We start from the raw sequence: 23883 nt of genomic DNA on the forward strand, positions 1-23883 counted from the left end.
GTTTTTGACGATGACTCATAAGAAAAGTTGATTTTAACGATGAAAATTCGAGGAAGAGCTATTTTTTTCCTCGAGAAATTAAATATCAGATATTATAGTGTAATTATTGTGATAAATTGTATAAATGCAGCAGCAATTTATTTTGAGTAGAATTAACTAGATTATTTTTTAAAAATGGATATTTTATTTTTTGATTTTGAAAATAATCGTATACTAGTTCGCTGACGCTCGCTCAGTTGTATTTCGATGATGATCGTATATGTATGTATAAATTTTAAATATATCTATATTTCATAAATTATTATTTTTGTACGAATAAAGAAAAAGTTGAGAATTTTGGCGTTCTTCGGTTCTCCGGTTTTTCGAGTTCATCATTTTTTATAAATTACAGCAACCGATTTTGTAATTCGTATCTCATTTAAATCATCTTTCTATTAACAACCTTGTCCAATAGCATCGACTTATAAGGGTAACGATTTCAGACCCGACTCACAGATCGCCGAAGCGAACAGCGCCCCTCGATTGAAACCCATAAAGTCAATAAAGGCACAACAAGGTTGTAGTTGAAAAATTCAAATAAAAAATGAAGTATACGAAACGCTAGCTAAATAATTTTAAACTCCAAATTTTCAAAAAATTTTGCAGACTGTGTTAATTGTATATGGATAAGTAGCAGGAAAATTTTTAAATAACTATTGTCTGCACAACCTTTCTAACGTTTAGTCGACTATATGGTACTACAATGCGGCTTGGATCAGTCTATAAATGAGAAGCCATATTTAAAAAATACAGATAAATTATGGTTCATAAATTTACCGAAATTATCGCTTTAAAGGTTCAGAAAAGACTGAGCAACAAAACCGCTATCTTGGGTATTTTTACACATTTTAAAAATACTGCTTCCAAAGGTCAGAGCCTAATGAGCACTGAACCCAATTTTTCACGCTATTTATACATATTGTCACGCCTCAGTAGATGTCATTGGTAAACAAGAGGACAATAACCCGACCAAAAGGGCTTGTGTCAACAACAGTTGTTGGGCAATTTTTTTTGGACAAGTTCCTATTAGTATTCCGCTAATAAGTAAACACACCGGTCTTATGATAGATCGACTTATCCATCCGAACGGAGGATACGGATCGATAGATGCCCAATATGAAAATTAAATAGCAATAATAATATTTCAAATTTGCAATTTTATAATTATAAACTTTCTGTAAGAAATAAATTTAATCCATATCTTAATTTGTATAACATTTCTCGACAGGAAATAATTATTGATACATTTGTAAAAGTTGAAAGTTCAAGATTATATTTTATAAGAAAAATTTCTACTGGAAGTGCTAGATTTTTAAAACAAAATTATATTTATTCAACGACTATCGTAAATCGTTATGAAAAGCCAGACTTATTTATAACAATGACATGGAATCCAAACTGGAAGGGAATAACTGAATATTTAGAAAACGGCAATTGATAGACCAGATATTGTTGTTAAAGTATTCCAACAAAAAGTTACAGAATGTTTCTCGAGAACAAAATATGTGTTCTTCTTGTATGATTATATAACAAATAAACGTTTGCTTAAGACTTAGCAGTGGTTCTTTGACACTGAGTTAAGAATTTATGGTATGTTTGTCGTTGAAAGATTCGTATTATGGAGGATACAACTCGTGAAAACTGAATAAAGCAATATGTGATGAAACTTGTTTTGTCTGATGTATTAGCGTGATTCTGGAAAAAAATTATTTTAAGATCTCGTTGATTCGTTGATAAATTGCAGTCAATTATACGTACAATGTAATTTCTAAAATATTTATGAGTTTGACATAAAAATAAACAAAAATATTTATATATAGCTTCGCACGTCATGACGGCAAATTAATTGTCCGCGCGTGCAAGTGTTTTTTGCCGAACCATATGTTTGTCATCTCCATATGGCCGATACATCTCTAAGCAGTGGTTTGCATCATCACGACCGGTTCTCGACCTTGCCTCTCGCATAGGATCAATCGTCATCGGCGGCTAGACGTACACGTGCGGATGCAGATGGAAGGCTTGGCAAAGTAGGGCCAACGCGATTGGTCAGCCGAAAATCGTACCATACATAACCGGTTCATCTTTCGTCTGGCGGATAACCTTCGTTAGTGTGATTTTTAGGCACGACCGCGACACGGAAGTGCCTTATAGTTTCGTGTGCGAAAAATGTGTGAGATACGATCTCTTACGCAATTTTCGATCGATCGGGCTGACATTTTAGGAGAAGTCTTCTTTTGCAAAAGCTATAAAACTATTTTTTTATCCCGATCCTCTACGTCGTTTTGAAATGCGGGCACAATTTGTTCGATGTTTAAGCGTTTTTTTTATAAAAATTTTCCTGTGATGCGATTATCTCGGAAAGACTTTAATCAATCGGGCTAAAACTTTGTGTGCGAACTCCCCTCGTAATACTAAGCTGACAGATTTATTTTGGGCTTGGTCCTGCACGTATACGCAGAATGCGGTCGCCTCCAAAATCGCTAAAAACGGTTTTTTAGCTCTAAGTCGAATTCTAAGCATTCTACAAAAAAAAGTTAAATGGAAAAGTTATAAATCTTTGAAAAATACAACTTTTTCCCATTAACGTCAAATCATGAAAATGCTTAGAACTCGAGTTTACAGCCCAAAATCGATTTTTTACAGCTAAAAACCAATTATTTGCCATAAAACATTACGAATTTACGTTTTACATTAAGATATTAAATGGAAAAGTTGTAAACATTTTCAAAATAAATTTTTACCGTGGCAAACATTTTTTAAAACACTTTTTGACATACACAAACCTAAAAGCGATTTTTTGATACATAAATTCAATAATAACTTCGGTGCAACATGGCCCATCCAACCCAGTTTTTTTCAGCAATTTTCCTATATTATTAAAAGCTGAAAGTTATATTTCGGCCTTTATCTCATACATATATACAAAATTAAACCACTTTTTTAATTAAATTATAAAAAATGCATAATTTATAAAATACGTAATAGCCGAATACAATCCGTGTAACTTAGCATCATATAACGACGTACGCTATATTAATTAAATCTTCTAAGCTGAATCAGTACAATTCACTTTCAAAATTCAAGTGTATATACTGAACTAGAAAAACCTAAACTCAATAAAGAAAATTGCTTAGATTGAAGAAAAGCTCTAAGTAGCTTACTACATCCCTCTAAACTATGCTAAATACCTAAACAATCAATTTTCTAATATTCTCATTGAAATCCTACAAACGAAATATCATCCTTTTGTTTAATAGGGACAGGTCACGCATAATTAGACGTTTTTTGACCAGCGAGTCGTTGTATTGTTTTCCTTTGGGATCGGGCATGGAATATTTTTTGACTGCAGAGTGGTTTTTAGCAAATTTTGTTGTTTCATTTGGTTTGCTATCCACTGTGAAATCTTCAGGTACAGATGAACATAATTACTATATTTACAATGTCAGCCGACTAGGTGAGAAAACCGGTTTGCCTACTCAGAAGCCCATTGCTTCGATTAATAGTCGTTTAATGGTGCAATCGTTTTCTTATGCAGTAATTATCATGGATATATAATTTGAACGTAATTTTTTTTAACCAACGGAAATTGGCGCAAAGCGCGTAAATATGCAGTTAACTAAATGAAAAATTGGCGGTACGTCTTACATGAAAAAGTTGTAACCTAATTAAAAAACCAAATACACTATATATACTTCCTGAAAACGTTTACTCCGTGGACTACTTGTTGTTCATCACGATATTTTGCAAGTCGACGGGCGTAAGGTTGTTGTAAAGACAGCGCAGCTGCTCTTCTGATGGCAGGACGGGTCTCAGGAGCTCTTCGTAATCTTTGACTGGACACAACTTGCCACAGCCGGGAAGGTGCAGTCGATGCAGCTCCTGCGTTACTCCCTACCAGTAGAACATCTGTAAGGTGTTTTTCAATTTGATGTCTATCTGTACATCGATACATTTGCATTAGCAATGACGGAATCAACTAAATCAGAGCGAATGCCAACCTTAACGAAAGCGTTCCCTCTATCGTCTCTGTACGTTTCATGAAGGACGGCTAAGCTGAAGGCAGGACTGTGGTTAAGCGTAACGCTGTGGGCTTTGGCAACGGCGTAAACGGTAAATTCGTGTCCGCTGAATAGGTGAATCTTTCTTTTGTTCACATTGTTCATCTTCAAAGCCACGTTTTCGAGCATACGCCGGACCAGAGGTCCACCGGCCATCCTGGCCAATGCCGGTGTACTGGACAAACTGTCGATGCAGATCTTAGCGCCCTTCGTGATTTCGTGGTGCACATGTGGGTTGTACCAGTCCGAAAGAGTCGCATTTTGGACAATCTTGAAAATTTAATTGCACGAGATTAGAGATCGAGTGTTTGATCCAGGGCACTGGACTCGTACCTGAATATTAATGAGGGTGTTGAGGAAGAACAGCTGTTTAAAATCAAACTGTTTCTCAGGATACCATGATCTCAAATACATGAACAGATTCTGGTACTTTTTGAAGTAGGTTTTAAAGCGCTTTGACTCTAGGAGTTGTTTCTACAAGTATTGATACCTAGAAAGAATCGTTTGCATGAGTGACAAAATGTATAAGACACAATTCTATTCAAAATTGTAATCTCACTTGGGGCAGGTGTGCGAGTAGAAGAAGGGATCGAGCTTCTTTGGCAAATAGTGGATCGGTATGGGCATCCAGTTCAGATCCTTTTTCCAGATTAGCTCTGGAGTGGGTGGGAAAAGCGAAGCAAGTACGAGCTGAAGTGATATCTTCGTTCGGTCAAAGTTTGAGCTGTAGGCGTAGACATTTTCGGGGTTGTAAGTGCCATTCAAAAACTCTGTGTACCGTTTGCGCAGCATTTCTCCTAGTCGATACTCCTGCAGCTTACCTCTCTGTGGTTCGTAAATGGATCAGTTCATTCGATTCAGAGCAAGTGAATCAGCAAAAAGTAGTTTGTTACACTTACGTTGGTCAGTTGACCATAGCCCCGCATGGTCCTTCCAACTGATCGTCGACTTTGTCTCCATCAAGTTAAGCTCAGTAAGTTGTGGAGCTCTTTCTCCATGTCTGAAGACCTATGTAAACAAACATATTATTTTTTAATTTTTATCAATAAACTAATTACGCGTCTTTGCGCACTTACAACTTGCACCAGCTCCAACGCAAATTTCCCGGCGATGAATCACAGCCTGAGTAGCCGATGATCAAAAGGGCGCAGAGCCACAACGAGTGCCTTCCACCAACCATCGTGGCACGCTTCTGGACCGAGACTAGATGTCAAAATGAGAACAGAACGAACCAATCAATTCGTATCTTCATTTATCAGTCATCAGGAAGTGGAGCCTAATTACTATGGAATCGCTCTGTTTTGCGAATGGTAGATTACAATTTTGGACTGGGTAATTAGCTATAACTGAAATGATCGACGCCGAGAGAGATAAGCTTCTTTTGGGTATTTCATCACTTCCAGCGTCCCGATAATCATAGGAAATTGGTGGTTGAATGTATGTTTGGATAACAAATGTAGTTAAATAGTTTATTGCAAAAGTGCTGAATACTACATTTTACAAGCAGACTTTTCTCACTTTCACTAGATCACAGTGACTTTCATATTTTTTCTAAATTAGCAAAGAGTCATATACCACATTTTACAGGAAAAGAAAGCTCAGCCCATACAGTTACAGATAATCCAATTAATATCCTCACTTGTCGTCCACCATCTAAAACCGACAATTTACTTCGAATTAATCACCCCACATTAAAGCACACGAACATAAAAAAAATCCGTCAGCGTTTTCACTTACAAGTGAAAGCGATCATCGCGTCCTCCAATCGATGAAACACACCCTTATGAAAATCTAAAAAAAATCCCCTGGCAACCGTCGGTAAACCAGATCCCCCGATGGAAAAATACACACTCACACATAATAAGGCACAGCTCGTTACGGCTTTCGACACATCGAAAAAGCGCGCGTTCCGCTGGCTGCACCCCCGGCGGCCGCACGCGTCTCGCATCCTGTGCCGGTGCGCTGCACGCAGAGAAGAACGAACGCAAGGAAGGCAGCTCCTGGAGGGGCGCGAGACCACTCGGCTTTTCGCTGAGAGACTTTCCAGCTCAGTTCGACACGCGCTCGCGGCCAAAATGCCCAACGAAGTCTTTCCAAGGCTTTACTCTGACGAATTCAGTCAATTTACTCGCTCGTGTGATCGTGCTTAACCAGAAGCATATTTATCTGAATGCGAGTGATTTTAGCAGTGAGTGTTTGGGTATACACAGCAGGTATCGAGGTATCCGGCTTTTCACGTTTGGTTTGACGCGCACCGCCGCCGGTTTTGATACAGCGCTTCCGGGGCTGGTGCATCGCTGCCGCGAAGACCGACCGCTGATTCACAACTTATATGGTGCGTATGGGCATCGGTCGTTATCATGGACATGCGTGTTTGTCGCTTGGGTGATTTTTTACTTTCAATTTATGCATTTTATAGATTTACATTTTGAAAAATCTTCTTTGAACCGCTTCAATTGAAACTGTACCGTATAATCAATAATTATCGCACGTCAACGGACAGTTTTATTTTAATCATCTGAAGTGAATAAAATTTTTCTTGAAAGTCATTGATTACAGTCAGACAGAGATCGATAAGAAACCAATTCAATAAAAATAAAACTTTTGAAAGCAAAGTCTGCATTTTCGAATAGCTTCTTGAGAGAACGCGTGTAAATTTCGCGGCTCCTCGGTCTGCGCGTATAATGCTGGGGTGAACGTGCGGGAAGTACGAATCACTTTCACTGTTCTCCGACTTATAGATCTGCGATAGTCTCAGTCACTAATTTTTCAACGACCATCCTTTCTCGTCCTGTGCGCGCGCGCTCGCAGCTTTCTTTATCTGAAAGACCAGAATGCTGGCTCTTCAGCCTTTTACGCAATGATTTTTACTGGTTTCTTGCGTGGGGTGCGACGCAGGTTGTTATAACGAAGTGTCGAAATCTACGGAATGCTGACCGTAAAACTTAAGGTTCTATAGTATAAATTTACTATGCGTGTTCTTCATAATCACATAAGTTACGCCGCGTTTAAGTAGTAACGGTCAAGTAAAACACACATATTTTCTCAAAAATACTAAGAAATCATGTCGAGAATAGACTTTGTTATCAGCCAAGCGCAAAGTCCATTATGCCAAAAACCTTAGAAATCGTAATCCGGAATGGTTACACCAACGTAAGCAGAGCACTGATATAATGCGTTGCAGAGACCACAGATGAGTACACACATGAATATTCATAAGAAGACTCATCATATGGCGGTCAGTCTGCAGAGAAATCCGTCCGACATCCCTTGAAATCGCTCACTCATCCCATCATCAGTCACTCATCCAAATTCCAAACTCTACTCGCTCTTAATCGAGAGACTCGACTTAGCTAATAGCTCGTCGATTTTTCACGAATACCGAGGGCATAGAGCCAAGTCGTTGCTCTGTACGTCCCAACGGTTTTCGAGGACGCCTCTCCGCGCGTTATGAAACTCACGCGCTTCCGCGAGAGGAGCAAGAGCATCGCAGTTCGCGTCCGCTTATCCGATCTTGGTTTATCCACTCTGTATGCGTACACGTGTGCAAATACAGAGTTACATATACTTGCGCAAAGAGATGGACAATAGGCCACGTCGATTGTTCTGCTCGGACTTTGGAATCGGAGTGAGTATACGAGGGGGTTGAGAGATAGAGGATGTTGGGATGAGATGGTATATGGTCTTTGATTTCGCAAGCGTCGGCTTTATTGCGGCTGTTGCTTTCGCGAAGCTTTTATGTATAGTCACGAAATTTTTACGGAACTCAGAGATGTATATTTGCTAAAATAAAAATGGATATGGTTAAAAAACGAATTTCCACATGGTTGATAACGTTTAAATAGGTTTCATATTGATTCATAAAAATCGTTTGTCAAGATTTACGATTAAAAAAATTTAAATGAATGTTTGTTTTGTCTTGTAACAATGATCGCATTCACGGGTTATACGATTTAATGAGCGTCATAAGTCTTTATGAGTCTTCTCCCGTTGAAGTAATTGTGTAAGCTACTTTATGATTGTTGAGCGATCATCATCCGAACAATAGAGCATGTTTATCATTCTCCTTACGTATGTACATCGAGAAATTGAAGAAGGAAATCGGTGGATCCACGTGTCCGATATAGTATCTTGCCTTTTATTAATAAAAAGGGAAAACCGCACGGGTGTTTTTTTCTGCGTGTCATCGCAAGCAGTATTATTCGTGAAAATAACTTTCTATCCCGTCTTACTCAATAACGCTTTTGGTTGGAAAATTATTCGTCTGAGTAATATTGACGATTCAATTAAATACCGATCTATGATGAACGATTTCCGCATAATAAAAACGAAAGCTGCAGCTACACTGTGTACACAGAAATCACTTTAAGACGTCGTAAAAAATAGTTGTTCGATCCGAAATAGCAGACTTCCGCGGTTTCAAATTGATTACTCAGATTTTACAATCTCTAACTTCAGTTCCTTATATTTTTGCCAAACCCTGCCCATAATTAATCGATGTAGCATTACGTGTTAAAATCCTAACGACGTCGCCTTCCCTCCAATTCGAACATCCCAGAACAAGTTTTTCCTTCCGCGCTTAAAGCCACACATACGACCGATACAGATTGTTTAGAGAGAGACGCGCGAGGTTGGCGGGCGCGACGGTAATTATAGCGGACGGCGATTGTCCTAGCGGTCTTTGTGTATCGCGCTCGCGCGGACTTACGGTTGCGCCGAGCAATTTTGTCGGCCGCGACCGTGACGTCGCCAGCGTGACTGACCAGCAGCCCTCTTCTAAGCGCGCAAGAACCCGCCCGTTGATGTCACCCGCGCTCTCCTCGCTTACGTGTCTTCGCTGCGACTTGAGATTTTTACTCGATATTACTTCGCTGCTGATTGAAAAAAGGTTACATCAGGGAATTTGGCACAAAAGAGTGAAAAGCTTTACGTTAATTGTCTTAATATCTTCTTAAGAAGCGCGATCATTTTTACCGTTCTCCAAGCTGAAATCCAACCTGATACATCTCGCTCTGCGATATAATACTACTTTTACGGTAACTCCCGTAAGATAATTTTTCTCCCCACTTATAATCTTAATCGCATAACCGCCTGCACTATTTCTCCGAACATAAACCCCACAAGCAGAACGCAGACATCCAAGGCCGCCCTAATAACCTCGTGTCTTGCAATATATTCAAGCACATCCTTAGTTACCCCTTCCGTCGGTCGCAAGAAATCGTCGGCTCAGTCGAGCGAGATCGACACTCGTATGCGTATCTCTCAGCCGCGAAAAAAGGGATAACCATGTAATACCCGAAGAGATTCCTCGGAGACGCGTTGTAGCGTGAAGCTCGTTATACAGCTGTCGCACCGATGTTCCTTTACGCGCAAATCGCAGGTTGGGACGGCGCGAATAAGTGCGGTGCGCGCATTTGAGGAGTTTTAGCGGGAGGATGTGGTCAAGGATGCGCTGTTACCGAGGCGTCAGGCAGGCACGTCGATTTTAATTGTGCGTGCTAGATTGCAGAGCTGTTTATTAAGTCGTTTGCGAAGATGGCTGGGTTCTTTTTTTTGAAACGATACACGAGATTGCGAAATCGTAATTTTTTTCAAGGATTCAGCTCTTAACGTGAGTAAATTATATCGTTGGGTTGATTGTGGAATGTGAAATTCCTTAGAAACACTTTCTAAACGTCGCGCGTTTCCTCTTTTTCCTCCTCGTGGCAAATGGAGCAATCGAACTAAGCATCGAGTGAAAAAGGCAATATCCGCTCGTATATCCCTCTAGATTTCCTTTCGGCTTTCGATGAATTGGTTTTACTCTTTAATGCGATTTCCATCCTTACGTAAAGCCGGCCCACATGCAAATGTCCCGTTCCGCTGAACCTATATGCAGTGTACTGCCACACAATGTGTCACACGCAAGATCACTTAAACTGTACACTCGTCTTCTTTACAATAAAAATAGGTTCGCGTCGAATTCCCTATCAATGGCAGGTCAAATTGTGTAACCGATTACGCAAACGCTGCGTATAGTAAAAATGCAGCAGTGAATCTGCACCCGAAACTTTTAAAATATTCTATTCCACAATACCCACGACCAAAAAACTCTTTACATACATACATAAATCTCTTTTCGATGGCACTACAGGAAATGTAGCGTCCCGTTTCTGGGCGAGCGAGTAAGAAGTGGAGAAAGCAAGCGCAAAGGAGCGAGCGATTATGCACGATGGGTGAGCCACCCGAGGGTGGAGGCTCGCCGAAGTTGTGGCTTGGCGCCTTGTTGCTGGCGCTTCTGCTTCTGTGGCCGAGTACCACTGGCGCCCAGGAGTATGGTTGTCCACCGCAGGAGAAGATCCTGCCCTGCAGGTGCTCGACCCGCGACATGGAGTTTCAGATATGGTATGTGCGGCTCTTCTATTTTCTAAATTAATTAGAAAGACAAAGCGAGGATTGACCTTCTTCGGCAGGTGTAGCCACAGCGAGCTGCCCCGGGTCCTCGAGGGTCTCAAGGCGGTTAGTCGCTACGTCAGCCACCCGGTGGACGAGCTTATCCTCGAGAACAACAACCTGCCGAGTCTACCGGGCCACGTGTTCGCCAGTCTTCGCGTCCTGAGACTGATGCTCCGAAACAATCGGCTCGAGCGTGTCTCTTCTGGCTGGCTCGAGGGTCTGCACGATTCTCTGCTGGAGCTGTTTCTCGTGGAGCCGGATCTGAGGTCTCTGCCCATCGACAGCTTGGAGAACCTACAGGGACTCGAGGCCGTGACGCTGCAGAGTAAACTCATGAAACGTTTGCCTAGTTTCAGCGGTATGGCAGCTGATAATATGCTTGCACTCGTATGCGACCACCTGTTTCAATGATTTTCACTCTCCTCCCCAAGGTCTCTCGAAGCTCCGCTACCTGCAGATAAATTCCCCGGGTCTGCTCGAGTTGACCCCGCGCAACTTCCGCGATCTGCCTTCTCTCGAGCAGTTGCACGTCTTTGGCAGCCCAAAGCTGGCGCGGCTCGAAGCAGGTCTCCTGCGCGACCTGCCTCGGTTGCAGCTGATCAACGTCAGCGACTGTGGCCTGCACTGGATGCATCCTCGCGCCCTTATCAACCTGTCTGAGCTGAAGGAGATCGCTTTCGTTGGAAACTCGATACAGGACGCCACGATGGTGGGAAGAGCTCTGATGGATCTTCCATCTGTTTCGGTGCTACAGCTGGATAGGAACAGGATCGTCAGACTAGGCGAAGGCTCGTTCGTGGATCTGCCGATTCTGGCAAGACTGTCTATGAGCTTTAACAGAATCACCGAAATATTTCCAGGTATTTTTGAGATACGAGTTTTATGACGCAATAAAAGGCAGCAAGAAACTCAAAACATTCCATCATTCCAGGTGCCTTCCAACGCGTGCCGCAGTTGCGCACCTTGAATCTGAACCACAACCGCATCCATCGTATCCACCCCGAGTTCTTCCCTCAGCGCAGTCGCGAGGGTAATGGCCTCGAGGAGATCTGGCTGATGGACAACGACATCAGCCACGTCTCCGAGATTCGCTCGGTTCTCGAGGCCCTGCCGAGACTCAAGTTCCTCGAGGCCAGTTTCAACCAGATCCAGGAAATACAGTATGGAGCCCTCAGAGGACACTCCAGTCTCGAGAGACTGCATCTCGACTACAACAGGCTAAGCTTCTTGCAGAGGGACGTCTTTGGGGGTATGCCGGCGCTGAGGGAACTCAGGCTCAGGAACAACTCGTTAACCAATTCGCCAGACGCGCCTTTCTGGGATCTGCCAGCCTTGAAGGTTGGTTATAACAAACGAAATATTTTCAAATTTTATTTAATCGCGCGATTTGAGATAAAACTCAATTTTTATTGATACCGTAGGGCTTGGATTTATCGGGAAATTTTTTCCGTCATATCGAACCACGTTTATTGGCTAACTTGCCAAGTCTGCGGCGGCTCGATTTGAGCGAAAATGCAATCGCGCTAGTGGAGCCCGATGCCTTTCTGAACTCGCCGGCCTTGGAGCACGTGAACATGTCAGGAAATGCTCTCTCCGTACTTCACCCGATGACGTTCCGGCATTTGACCAATTTGTACGAGCTCGACGTTGGCTGGAATCGCTTGCTCGAAATAATTCCCGGTTCGTTGCTCTCTTATTCTCTTCATGACTTTCCTTTCGTACAATGTTTTACTTGAAAAACTACCTTTCAAAACAGGCTTGCCGCGCAACATAGAGCATCTGCATCTACCGATGAACCGCATAGTTGCCCTTCCCACGTCCCTCAGTTCCGACTCCTTAGCGCTTCCTCTTTTGCGTTCTCTGGACCTGAGCGCCAACGGTATCGAGCACATTCCAGCAGGTGCCTTGTCCGGCCTTCCGAGCTTGCGCAAGCTTAATTTGGGCTTCAACGCGCTGACCGCTGTCGAGGACGGCTGCTTCGAGGGTCTCACCAGACTCGAGCAGCTCGACCTCAAGTACAATAGAATTGGACAACTGCAGGGACGATGCTTCCGACCGTTAAGGAGTTTGCTGGATCTGAGCTTGAGAGGAAACAGACTGGAGGTCATCAGGCCCGATGTCTTCCAGGATAACATGAGATTGCAGAAACTAGATATCAGCAGGAATAATCTGGCGCAGATTCCGCATGCCACCTTCACGTTCACAAGGTAGGTGTTATAACTTTATTAATTTACATATAATTTGTAAAAGTAATCTGTCTCTCGCTCATTCATCGCAACAATTAGTAGGTATACATTCTTGAGTAAACCCTCGTAAAAGCGTTACCGCTTGCTTTAAACACATCCCGCGTAATCGCGGCAGAGTAGTAGACCGGCAATTATTCCACGCACTCTCAAAAAGCCACAAAAACTTACCGTAGCTCTTGCGAAGGCCTTTCCAGCGTTTCGCTCAACTCTTTCGTTGCGCAACACATCGTGTGCGCTCAGCGGCCCAGGTCTAATGGTTGTCGCTCGCAGGTGCATCATCATCGCTGTGTATGTGTCGGCAGACGGTCAATTTATTCCGTAGAGCATCTTTCTCTCGCCTCGTAAACGGCGCTTTTCGACTTGCGAAATGTCCATTGTTCTATCCTGCTGACGCGAGATGATCGTTTCGTGAGGAACCCGCGTTTTCTCGCTTTTTCTTTTGCCGCACTGCAGTGTGTTGGGAAAGAAAATTGCCGATGACTGCTGCTGCATCGCGAGGACAATGGAGTGTTGATGTGGCGTGATTTTCGACTAGGCTCATTGACTTTCCTTGATAGCCGTGTAATTAAAAAAATCCTTTGACTCAGAGAGCTTCGCGAGCTTTACGCGTCGCACAACGCTCTGCCGGAACTGCCAAGTTCGTTGCACGGGCTCGAGCAGCTGCAGATCCTGGACTTGAGCTTCAACCAACTTCAAGCTCTGGCACCAGAGACTTTGAGCAGTCTCACGAACTTACTGGAGCTCAAGTTGGTGCGAAACAGGATACGAGAGCTGCGGGAGGGTGCCTTCGATCGACTTCCTCGACTGGCTCTCGTCGATCTGGAGAACAACGACCTGGCTCTGGTGGAACGCAACGCTGTCAGGGCGTTGCCCGAGCTGCAGGCGCTCAGGCTCGGCAAGAATCGTATCCAGGTGAGACATGATCTGTCCGAATCACGCGCAAGTGTCGATGAAGGTTCGCTTGAAAAATTTATTTTTTTTCCTGCTGACAGATGATCCCCAGTGGCGCGTTTTCGGAGCTTCCGATGCTGCAGAGTGCCGAGCTCCAAGAGAACCGGATCCACGAGATCGCCGGAAACGCTTTCATCAACGTGCCTCACTTGCTCTTCCTGAATCTCAGCCACAATCTCCTGACCAGCCTCGAGCACATGGGTCTCGAGAGCTTGAGATCTCTCGAGGTCCTCGATCTCAGCGACAACCGCATCACTCGTGTCTCCAGCGAGAGTCTGGCTGCCATGGAGTGGCTCGTCGAGCTCAAGGTATGTTCACCAAAAATTTATTCCATGGATTCATGCAATCTTACGAAAGATATTGCAGGTGGTAACAATTAGCGATACGTCTTACTCAACAGAAACTAGTCCATCTGAAAACAAAGCATTGCCATCCAATTCAAAACAAACCCGAAATCTGCATAAACGGCCCGTAAAACGTATACGGAGACTCGAGCGTGTATAAGTATAGCAACCTCTCGATCGTCATGCTCGGGGCGCGCACTTTCTCGCCGAAAGTGAAACCGTCCGAGGCTATATAGCTCCGAAGAAGATCGCGCGTATAAACACGCGCGCAGTCGCTCCATTATTCGCGTTGCATCTCATTCGCGGGGAGTCAGAGCGTGACGCGCGGTTCTTTATGCTTGCGTACATACGATTTTACAAGCAGTCGCAGGATCGGCGTATTGTAAACTTTGATTTTTGTTATCCTTCGCTCGAGCAGATGGACAACAATCGGATCTGCGCGATCCAGGGCTCGCCGTTCGACGACATGCCCAGACTTAGGGTACTGAGTTTGAGGAGCAACAGGATGGCTTCCGTCTCGGAGAATGCTTTCAAGAGACTTAGATCCAACATCGCCGTGTTGGATATCGACGGTGAATTTTCATTTTGTTATTCGCTCGATTTTACAAAAAGAGCACGAATGAACCCCTGACATTATAGGCAACCCACTGTCTTGTTCCTGTGGGATGCTGTGGCTGCGAGGTTGGCTTCAGCAAGCTTCTACCGAGGGTCCACGTTGCGCGGACGGCTCTCTCTTCAAGGAGATCAGATTGTCCAAGCAGGACTGCCAGCGAGAGCGGCAGCTTGAGCCAGTGCATCCGGGTTGCGAGTCTGAGGGAATCGTCGGTATGGCGTCTTCGTCCAGTTCGCCCTATCGTAAGTTCATTCCTATTGATTATTAATATTTTTCTCTGATTTTACATTTTTTATAAAAAAACGACGATTAGCAGCGCAAAACACAGATTCCCAGCATCAATCTTGGATGAATATAAAGAATCCGTCGCGACTGCCCGCAGACTCCGATTACGCCTACGACGACTACGAGGACTATCCCCAGGAGTCGAGTAACTCGAGCGGCGGTGACCTTTCCAATTTGCTGCAGAGTAACAGTCTGGCGTCTCTGCCGCCGCCGTCGATGTCATCAGTGGTCATCGTCACACCTCAAGCTATCGGCCAGAACGTCGAGGTTTCGAGGACTCCGAGTCCGTCCAAGAGTCTCAATGGGAAGAACAATACTGTGCCAGGGAAGAGAAATCCTGGTATACCACCTTCGCCCAGCAGTTCCGGGTTCACGTTCTTCGGAGTGCCGCTACCCAGTCTCAGCTTCAGTCTTTGGGGTGATTATTTTGTTCAACTCGATGATGCTTCTTTTCTTTATCTATATATAATGGACATTTATTGCATTTTTGAAATTATACAGGTAACACCGGCAAGAAGGCAGACCGCAAAGATGACCACACCGGTAGCCCAACCTCGAGCTCTACCGCTTCCGCGTCTTCCTTCCCCTCGAGTTCGAATTCGCCCTTATCGTCAGCTCGACCAGGCCGAGGACGTTACCGCAACTTCCCACCAACGGAGCCGGAGATTCACCGCGGAGGCTTTGTTCCCCTGCCTCGAGGCCAGGGTGGTTTCGTGCCCATCATAGACCCTCGCATCGAGCAGCAGCGACTCGCTAATAACGCCTCCAAAAGATTTAACAAGGAAAACGAGAGTGGCAGTAAAGTGCTGCACGAACGCAAGAATATCAAGACCACGAATTACACCCTGGGCAAAGTGGAGAGGACAACTGGACCGCTCACTACCGGTGTGAACCACTCGAGTGAGAATTTAATTTAATAATTTTCTATTTCGAATGAATCTGTATGAATGAGTCTGTTAAATATATTTTTGGTGTTTATAGATTCGAAGAGCACCAGACCGCGTAACCCGATCCGAGACCGCGAGGAGCAGCTCGCAAAGTCCCCCACGAGTTACATCCACAAAGTTCCAAAGAACTCGACTACGACATCCACGACCACGGCCAGCACTTCAACGGCTCGCGATTCTTTCGTCGAGGCAGACGAGACGCTGGTCTCAACCGAATTCTACAGTACTCGTGACAGCGAGGAAAGCGTCGATAAGGGCAGTTCAGAAATGGCAAGCAGAATCGTCTGGACAACGCCCAAATCGAAAAACAACGGTACCACAAGTAGAACCACTACCAGTACCATGATGAAGGAGACCGTCACTGCTGCAGTTGAGGTCTTTCCGTCCAAGAGGATGAGCAGCGGTACGAAGGATGCTGGAGAGAAACAGAAGATTACGAGCAGCACGACGATTATGAATTTCGTGACTCCGGAAATCATCACAACGGGTAAGTTCGAACACTGCAATCAATCGGATACAATGTACTAATTACAATGTACTAATTACAATGTACGTTTATAGAAAATGCAAATATTATGCAAGAGATACCAATGGAACAACCCCACACGACACTGAAAACTCTACATGTGCAAACCCCGGAAAGCTCGAGTTCGGTACCCCAAGTGTCTCGAAGTATGGAGGCATCAGCCCTTTCGGCATTGTTGGTACCGGGCGGTCAGATTCCTCCCGTCGCCGTGTCGGGTAGTAACATCCGTCCACTCGGTCGTCCGACCATCACCAAAGTGCCGTCTCCTTACTTCGATCCAAACGGCGGTGAAGTTGACATCGAGCAGGACAAAGTGACGAACGAGAAGGTGGACAAGTTGCTGTCGAAGGAAGACAACCATCTGAGCGGCTCGTCCCTCGACGAGGCCGTCAAACTCATCGAGGATAGCGACTTCAACTGGTACTTCCAGCATTACAACGACACGGATCTGGAGCCTTACGTGGGAATCGTTTACGGAGGCAGTCTGGCGTCTTCGTCGGGATGCGTCTGGCGATTTACCATCCTGTGCATGCCGTCTTATTATCTGATTCGATACTTTTTTTGAGACTCGGCACTGAAGTTTTTGAGGATCAAGTGTGTTGAAGCTTTGTTGGTCGGTAGCTTGTAGACAAAGCAATTTGAAAAACTATAATAGAAAAGATTTGAAGCAACCTGGTGCGACTGCAGTAACAATAAATTAAAGAGGCTTTAATATTTATTTCCAAAGACGAATGAACCAAATGAATTCAATTAGCTGGATGTGAGTTGCAAAATTTTACTGATTATCCGGTCTCTCATCATTACATAATCAAACATTATAGATATCAGTCTATTAGAAACAGGCAAAAGTTTTGCAGTGAAATACTAGTTGTAGATTTTAGTATAAATCATTGATTGGTTGCAATTTTCACTGCAGGTATACATTTTTGTTAAAGTATTATCAGCTGTAATATAAACTTTTAAAAGTAAGTATGTTATTGTTTTATTAACAAGTTTAGTGCACTGATTAGAAAAAAACTTTTATTAATAGCATTATGTTCTTGGAAAATTCAAACACTAATAAATAGAAGTAATTATGAACTACAAAATTCTTACTGCACTATACACGTTAATCAAATTAAGAAGATAAAAAATTTAATAGATGTTTTTTTTTTCAAGCGGTTGCAAAATTCTAGTTGAGTATAGTATTTTATCAGTGTAAGATTTCACATCGTTATTTTAACGATGAAATTGCTTTGCATGTTTCATTATATTTTGTAAAATATAAAAATGCTTTCTTTCTGAAAATTATTTTAAATCAAGGGTCGAATTATCGATTCTCCCTTGTAAATGTGTTAAATAAAAGAAAATTATAATAAAGAAACAAAGTGGCGATTTCAAAATACATATTAATCTCCTTTACTTATGTGAGCACAAAAAACCGTTTTACCGTTTAAAACAAGTCTTCTTCATTTTAGTATAATATAATAGTGAATATTAGTTTCGCAGAATACTTATTTCTACAGCGAAAATCTTCCAATATTTCCATCCAATAAATTGCTCGAAGATTAATCGTGCAGTAGGGTTTTTGCATTCAGGGATACACTGCATATAACACAGCTTTTAAAAAACAACGTTGATCTGTACAAATATTGTGACGAGACTTAATTCTATATCCACCTGGTTTGCACAGTCGAATTTATAGTTAGCAGTACTTAAAGGTGTGCAAATCATGCGAAAAATTGATTTTAAAAAATATGTCACAACATTTCACTTCACTTTTTAGCTTTCTCCTTTTCGTCTTTCTTCTCTTCTTCTTTCTTTTCATCTTTCTTTAACTCTTTTTTATCAGTTTCTTTCTTCTCAGCATCTCGATTCGTCAATTTGTTATTAATCAAATTGTGGAGGGCAATGATGGACCTGACTAATGCAGCAAGATAAACAACCAGCATTTGATCATTTGTCTTGATATACAATGAGTCGACAAACGTACTCTGTGTCATGTCTGGTAATAAATTAAATATGTCTTGTAGCTGATAGATGATCTGATGGTTTATTGGCAATTTTCCTTCACCTACCTATAAGTGCACAAAAAGTCGTTTTAATATAATACTTAGTGAATTTAAATGTATTCAGATTTTAAAAACTTTTTCTATTTTCATTATACATACTTTTAAGAGGTAGCTTCTAATTTCTTCAATTTGTGCGTGAAGTCCTTTCAAGCCTAACAATTGATTTGTAATTCTTTGGCTTAAAGTACCCACGGTTGTATCCTTAATATCTCTCAGTAAGTGCTCTACACCTACTTCTTCTGCTTCTTCAGCACCAATTTCACTTGGGATGTGCTCAAACGTTTTTGAAGTTGGAGAACCATCCTATTTTTGTACAATCATTAATAAAAAAAGTATCATTCTAGATTTTCTTATCGGATAAATCTTTTTATGTCCAACACTCACATCATGAACTTCCTCTACTGCTTGGTAAGCTTCTGTTGGAAGACCGAGATCTTTGGGCTTAGCATCTATGATGATTAATACAGAGTTAGAGCAGTACCTTCTGATCAACTCATTGATTGCTACATCATTCTGGTGCAGCTTAGGCCCTGTGTGGTACCAACCGACTACCTTTTCACGTGCTGAAAATTGCAATTCATACGTATGTTATATACTAAAAAAGAAGTTGCATGAAAGTAATGAAGAACATTGTTCTCTTCTGAACAAAAAATCGATTTCAAATTATTTTTGTTTACTCTGTTGTTTAGATGTTATTGTAAACACAATAGCTCTCTACTGGGATCAATGCTATAAATAGCAATGTATGCAATGCATTGCCTTTGAACGATTCTTACCATTGACTTTTTTGAACATCGAAAACATGCTTTCCAAGTAATCGTGGTCAAGGAACCATACAGATTTGTCTTTGTCATCTTCATCGAAGGGCACTGTAAAAAATTCAAATACAACGTTTTAAAGGGAATAAAAACAAGATAGCAAGTCTATATCAAACGCTCGTTCTTCTCATGCAGCACAAAATAGCAAATTTCTCAGGATAACAGCGAAAATGGAAGGACAAGTGAGAAGAGAGGGGAACCTAACCTGCAAAGCTGTTTGACACGTCCAGGACGCCCTTAGCTCGCCAGCAACCCAGAAGTACTCCGACGACCCTCTTCTGGTTGCCAATTTTGCCCATACGATTGAAATGGTCCACTACACTGAGAAGTACCAGTGGATGGACGACGACTTTCGTCGTGACAACCTCTTGACTCGGCATTTTTGAATATAATTCTGGAGCAGTCACTGTATAATCTTACTCTCGCGCACAGTCCGTCCGCTTGTTCGGCTTCGGCAGCAGCGGCGCCGTCCCCACCTTCTTCTAAAAGGTATGCAAAATTTCCAAGACTCTGATTCGTAGATGAAAAACTCGCGTAATGAAGGTTCGTTCGTTCATCTCCGAGAAAAATATGACTGACAGAACGAACCTTAGCTAAACTTCTCCCTCCTCCCAAGTCCCACCCAATGCTTATCATCTTAGTCTGCAGGAAGCAACAGACTAAAGGACGCTGCATGGCTGTACATATGGCTTTGAGTCGATAACTCAAAAAAGAGAAAAAAGGACGTGGCACAAAAACTGTCGTACTTTGCCTTAGTCTTTATAATATAATAGAAGCACAAAGTCCCATGTAAAAGCGAGGAACCCCGACAACCCTTGTTTGGTCCATGAGTCGATTAGGCGATCGAGATTTCTATAACGTTATTTTCAGCTGACTTCGCGTCAGTGGAATTAAACTTTTGATTATTGAGATTGTAAGTTATTGCAACAATATGGATATCTTGTAAACACAAAAATGATAAAAATTCAAATAAAACTTTTCACTATTAAAGAAATCTCAATAAAATTATTGTTAAATCGATTTCTGATGCATTGAAACTTTTACTGTCTCATTTATACATTTTTTAATTTTTAACTGACATCGAATTGAATTTATGACTATTATTAAAAAAAAAAACAATTAAAGAAAGGAAAACAAAAAATTGTCGACTTTGATTCTATTATTCGCATCTAATTTGCTTTATAAACGAAACAAAGAAAGTTAATTTAAAGCGTCGATTTCATCATCCCAACATTAGAAAGAAAAACAAGAAAGAAAAATTATATAACTATGTTTATGTACGTTCTATGTATTTCAAAATATTAACGAATTTGGTCATGTTGGTCGCACTGTAAATACAGCACGCCGCCGTGTACCTGCGCTTTCCCTTCATGAACGCTTTACGGAGATTTTCAAGGTATATATCGACTTATTAATTACTTGAACGTTTTCTTAGTGAAATATTCATTACGACTGACAGCTTGGACAAAAATGTAAGTTCTATTAATTTATGGCACATTTAAAACAAGCATCAGATTATTCACAACTTAGCGTTGCTTTCCTTCTGAGAATCACGTGGCGTCTTTTTGTCACTCAGGGCTACCATCTTAGATTCAGTGCGGCGCCAAATTTGAAACTCGCATTGCATCTGTCTTCTGACAAAAATCACTGTGCATTTTTTGCTATTTTAATCGAGGTGTTGCATGAATTCACACTATCCGATAATTAGTTTGAATAAGAACTTCTACACTAACTTTTATTGTAATTTTTTTTCGGATTATTGTATCAATTAAACTTAGTTCAAAAGTACCTACATTCATAAAAACGATGGAAAAACGTAATTAAAAACTTAGATTACATTTAAGTTTGGAGTAGCGAGAAAGACGAAACGCGATAGATTGAATTGGATCCCGTATAGGTACGCTTGTAAACAAAGATTGTTGTCACCGTGTAACACGAGATCTTTGTCGTGGCTTTGCTGTATTAGCATATTTTCTGCTTAGCGGCCACAAGAAATATACGATTGCAGCTCGTAGTCAGAGGCTTTGCATGCAACCTAATTTTACGTCAATCTACCTCGTCCGCACTGAGTGAATCGTAAAATTACATTATGGTCTTATTCACGCGCCAAACAAGTCATAAACTGCAGACGTAGTATCCGCTAGTTACTTATAAGATAAGAGCGTCTATAAAGTGGAGCAAAAATATCTGACATCTTTGTAATTTCCGCAGCATGGCAGCAAAACCCATCGTTTTTGTGACGGGGAACGCAAAGAAGTTGGAGGAGTTCATAGCGATCCTCGGTCCACGCTTTCCCCGGGAGATCACGAGTCGAAAGATCGACCTGCCCGAATACCAGGGTGAAATCGATGAGATCTGCATCAAAAAGTGCCGCACGGCGGCGGAGATCGTCCGGGGCCCCGTCATAATCGAGGACACCTGCCTTTGTTTCGACGCACTCAAGGGTTTGCCAGGTCCCTACATCAAGTGGTTCCTCGATAAACTTGGTCCCGATGGGCTCAACGCCATGCTCGTCGGCTTTGATAATAAGGGAGCGCAAGCCGTCTGTACTTTTGCATATTGCGAGGGCAAGCCCGACGACCCTGTTTTGTTATTTGAAGGTGGGTTCATTTGTCTTATTTCAATAAAGAATTGACGACGAGACGGTGAGTTTATTCATGTGTGTTGTTTTTGCAGGTCGAACACACGGTAAAATTGTCAGCCCACGAGGTTGCCGAGATTTCGGTTGGGATCCTTGCTTTCAGCCCGAAGGCAAGGACGTGACTTACGCCGAGCTGCCAAAGGAGGTGAAGAACGAGATTTCGCACAGAAGTAAAGCTTTGGAAAAACTGAAAGAATATCTCCTGAAAGAAGATAAGAAAAATCATGCATGAGAGTCATGATTAATATTAGCCAATTGACGACAAATTTCATTATAATTATTCATTGACGTATTTTTCGTACGTATTTTTCTTACGTGTGGAAAGCAGAATATGCTGGATGAAATACTTAGGAGAAATATTTTTTTATCAAAAATAGTTTGACCCTTCCGCGTATGAGAATTTGTTTAGAAAGACACTCTTTGACTTAATTTTGTGTTATGTCCGTATTTATAAGCGATGAATAATTCATTTAGAAAATATCAGAACTTTTGACGTATTACTTGAAATTGAAACGCGTGTCAAACTATCAAGATTACTTTGTGTTTAAGGGGATTTTTGTTTGAGACTATGATTTTACATTTTCTAGTATGAAATGTAACTTATACAATTAGAGATTTACTGCGTCTCTATATATCTTATTTTTTAAAATGAACGACAAAGTGTTGATGAATAACTAGTGTAAAAGAAAACAATCATGATTGCTGTAAATACCTGTATCACTTGAAACATTGACTACGATTACAAGTCGTAGGAAATTTATTATATTTTGAAGTTAATTCAGCATCCAGGTTAAGAGTTAAAATAATTAATGAATAACAAACAGACGATGTTTCCAGTGATATTCAATTAATTCAGCTTCTTTTTGAGTTTTACAAATTTTATCTGTTTTACGAATTGACAACCTACAATGTTTTATATTGTAGAAGTTATTTTAAAATTTTCGTGACATTTGAATTGACCACTACTATGTTAATGTACTTATGAAAGGATCCATACTTTTATTTCTATCAGCACTCGTTCGCATTAGATGTTAACTGAATTGTTTTCATAAAAATCTGCGTGTTCCCTGGATGATCTTTAATAAACCTGGCAACAAAGCAAAAAAGAAACTATTTTATTATATTTACCTTCTTCATCAGATTCCCAACAATAACCATCTTCAATTTTGCTTTTGAATATAATAGCGGTCGGCGCGTTTGTACTCCCTCTCGCGATAATGACTCGATATGATTGAGGAGACTCCGACCTTGAGTTTTCATATCGTCCTTGCCTCCTCGATTGACGCCAGGTAGTTTTATAGTGACGACTAATGAATACTTTTTATTTTGGTTAACTATACTTATGTGACGCGCGTCACGTCATGGCGTTTATCTTTGAGAAATAAATATCAGGATTAGTACATCTATTGTTTTGCGATAAAGCACCCATTTATAAATTCCACGTTTAACTATAAATAGAAATTCAACAACTTGACGAGCTCAATAATGCATGGTGTTATGAATCATTAAAAAAGCATACTACTGCGTGTTTGGTTTCGTTATTATGTCGCCTTTGTTTCAGGATCGATTGTAACATTCATATCACGCGTGACTGTAATCCAATAGAAAGGTTCGTATTTTGCAACGACAGGCAAAGTATTAAGCATCGTCCATACTTGAATAAGGTACGAAATACACTTGATGTCAATTGCTCATGATTGCATTCGCAGAACTTCCAATGGCTTTAGTATAATGCGATGATAGCTTGTATATTGCTGATTTTTAAATTAGAAAAATAGAGGCATAACGATTCGATATTTTAAATATATTACATCGAACTAAATAATGTAGATTATAATATATATTACAATTATTTTTACATTCTTAAAACTTGAGGTCTGTCTGGCGTATGTGCAAGTTATAAGTATCACTATGAAGATAAACGTTGAT

At 41.5% G+C, this 23883-nt stretch overlaps 4 protein-coding genes across 11 annotated transcripts; 2 read left to right on the forward strand and 2 right to left on the reverse strand.

The window, feature by feature from the left end:
• The first annotated feature begins 82 nt into the window (after nucleotides 1–82).
• Nucleotides 83–18165, forward strand: LOC100122536 (protein artichoke). Of its 4 annotated transcripts, none has more exons than XM_031931097.2 (15): nucleotides 83–261; nucleotides 10231–10481; nucleotides 10550–10890; nucleotides 10964–11392; nucleotides 11464–11870; nucleotides 11954–12212; nucleotides 12289–12739; nucleotides 13366–13690; nucleotides 13771–14037; nucleotides 14492–14645; nucleotides 14713–14928; nucleotides 15000–15389; nucleotides 15473–15871; nucleotides 15953–16405; nucleotides 16480–18165. In XM_031931097.2, the coding sequence occupies exons 2-15, from the start codon at nucleotides 10309–10311 to the stop codon at nucleotides 17007–17009; spliced, it is 4794 nt and encodes a 1597-aa protein (XP_031786957.1). In that variant the 5' UTR covers nucleotides 83–261; nucleotides 10231–10308; the 3' UTR covers nucleotides 17010–18165. The 4 variants fall into 4 exon arrangements, with proteins under 4 accessions (XP_031786957.1, XP_016841203.1, XP_031786958.1 ...); XM_016985714.3 differs by lacking the exon at nucleotides 83–261 and adding an exon at nucleotides 5875–6432; XM_031931098.2 differs by lacking the exon at nucleotides 83–261 and adding an exon at nucleotides 5875–6432 and having other exon boundaries at nucleotides 15003–15389.
• On the reverse strand, nucleotides 3216–5872 carry LOC107981090 (venom acid phosphatase Acph-1-like). Of its 2 annotated transcripts, none has more exons than XM_031931104.1 (4): nucleotides 4657–4767; nucleotides 4431–4587; nucleotides 4038–4367; nucleotides 3216–3945 (listed from the first exon to the last, which is right to left on the reverse strand). In XM_031931104.1, the coding sequence occupies exons 2-4, from the start codon at nucleotides 4509–4511 to the stop codon at nucleotides 3931–3933; spliced, it is 426 nt and encodes a 141-aa protein (XP_031786964.1). In that variant the 5' UTR covers nucleotides 4512–4587; nucleotides 4657–4767; the 3' UTR covers nucleotides 3216–3930. The 2 variants fall into 2 exon arrangements, with proteins under 2 accessions (XP_031786964.1, XP_016841023.1); XM_016985534.3 differs by lacking the exon at nucleotides 3216–3945 and adding exons at nucleotides 4997–5105; nucleotides 5174–5872 and having other exon boundaries at nucleotides 4255–4587; nucleotides 4657–4922.
• On the reverse strand, nucleotides 17443–20762 carry LOC100114199 (26S proteasome non-ATPase regulatory subunit 7). 2 transcript variants are annotated; one of them, XM_032600287.1, is made up of 6 exons: nucleotides 20669–20762; nucleotides 19519–19795; nucleotides 19272–19364; nucleotides 18880–19058; nucleotides 18595–18798; nucleotides 17443–18501 (listed from the first exon to the last, which is right to left on the reverse strand). In XM_032600287.1, the coding sequence occupies exons 2-6, from the start codon at nucleotides 19691–19693 to the stop codon at nucleotides 18199–18201; spliced, it is 954 nt and encodes a 317-aa protein (XP_032456178.1). In that variant the 5' UTR covers nucleotides 19694–19795; nucleotides 20669–20762; the 3' UTR covers nucleotides 17443–18198. The 2 variants fall into 2 exon arrangements, with proteins under 2 accessions (XP_032456178.1, XP_008207103.1); XM_008208881.4 differs by lacking the exon at nucleotides 20669–20762 and adding an exon at nucleotides 19902–20187 and having other exon boundaries at nucleotides 17815–18501.
• LOC100114157 (inosine triphosphate pyrophosphatase) lies at nucleotides 20197–23064 on the forward strand. 3 transcript variants are annotated; one of them, XM_016985718.3, is made up of 3 exons: nucleotides 20197–20709; nucleotides 21525–21913; nucleotides 21990–23064. In XM_016985718.3, exons 1-3 carry the CDS (start codon nucleotides 20684–20686, stop codon nucleotides 22184–22186), a joined length of 612 nt encoding a protein of 203 aa, XP_016841207.1. In that variant the 5' UTR covers nucleotides 20197–20683; the 3' UTR covers nucleotides 22187–23064. The 3 variants fall into 3 exon arrangements, with proteins under 3 accessions (XP_016841207.1, XP_008207102.1, XP_003426633.1); XM_008208880.3 differs by having other exon boundaries at nucleotides 20644–20785; XM_003426585.5 differs by lacking the exon at nucleotides 20197–20709 and adding an exon at nucleotides 21116–21443.
• Nucleotides 23065–23883: the final 819 nt, after the last annotated feature.

Source organism: Nasonia vitripennis, chromosome 5 (assembly GCF_009193385.2).
Source record: "Nasonia vitripennis strain AsymCx chromosome 5, Nvit_psr_1.1, whole genome shotgun sequence".
Lineage (NCBI taxonomy): Eukaryota > Metazoa > Arthropoda > Insecta > Hymenoptera > Pteromalidae > Nasonia > Nasonia vitripennis.

Excerpts from the sequence above, each read along its gene's own strand:
- LOC100114199 (XM_032600287.1), bottom strand. The coding sequence starts at position 19,693 with ATGCCGAGTCAAGAGGTTGTCACGACGAAAGTCGTCGTCCATCCACTG. Across the intron at positions 19,365-19,518 it reads CGTGTCAAACAGCTTTGCAG|TGCCCTTCGATGAAGATGAC; the intron begins GTTAGGTTCCCC and ends AATTTTTTACAG. Across the intron at positions 18,502-18,594 it reads TTAGAAGCTACCTCTTAAAA|GTAGGTGAAGGAAAATTGCC; the intron begins GTATGTATAATG and ends GTGCACTTATAG.
- LOC100122536 (XM_031931097.2), top strand. The coding sequence starts at position 10,309 with ATGGGTGAGCCACCCGAGGGTGGAGGCTCGCCGAAGTTGTGGCTTGGC. Across the intron at positions 10,891-10,963 it reads ACGTTTGCCTAGTTTCAGCG|GTCTCTCGAAGCTCCGCTAC; the intron begins GTATGGCAGCTG and ends CTCCTCCCCAAG. Across the intron at positions 15,872-15,952 it reads TACCGGTGTGAACCACTCGA|ATTCGAAGAGCACCAGACCG; the intron begins GTGAGAATTTAA and ends TGGTGTTTATAG.
- LOC107981090 (XM_031931104.1), bottom strand. The coding sequence starts at position 4,511 with ATGTATTTGAGATCATGGTATCCTGAGAAACAGTTTGATTTTAAACAG. Across the intron at positions 4,368-4,430 it reads ACACCCTCATTAATATTCAG|ATTGTCCAAAATGCGACTCT; the intron begins GTACGAGTCCAG and ends TAAATTTTCAAG.
- LOC100114157 (XM_003426585.5), top strand. The coding sequence starts at position 21,403 with ATGGTCTTATTCACGCGCCAAACAAGTCATAAACTGCAGAC. Across the intron at positions 21,444-21,524 it reads ACAAGTCATAAACTGCAGAC|CATGGCAGCAAAACCCATCG; the intron begins GTAGTATCCGCT and ends TAATTTCCGCAG. Across the intron at positions 21,914-21,989 it reads CCCTGTTTTGTTATTTGAAG|GTCGAACACACGGTAAAATT; the intron begins GTGGGTTCATTT and ends TTGTTTTTGCAG.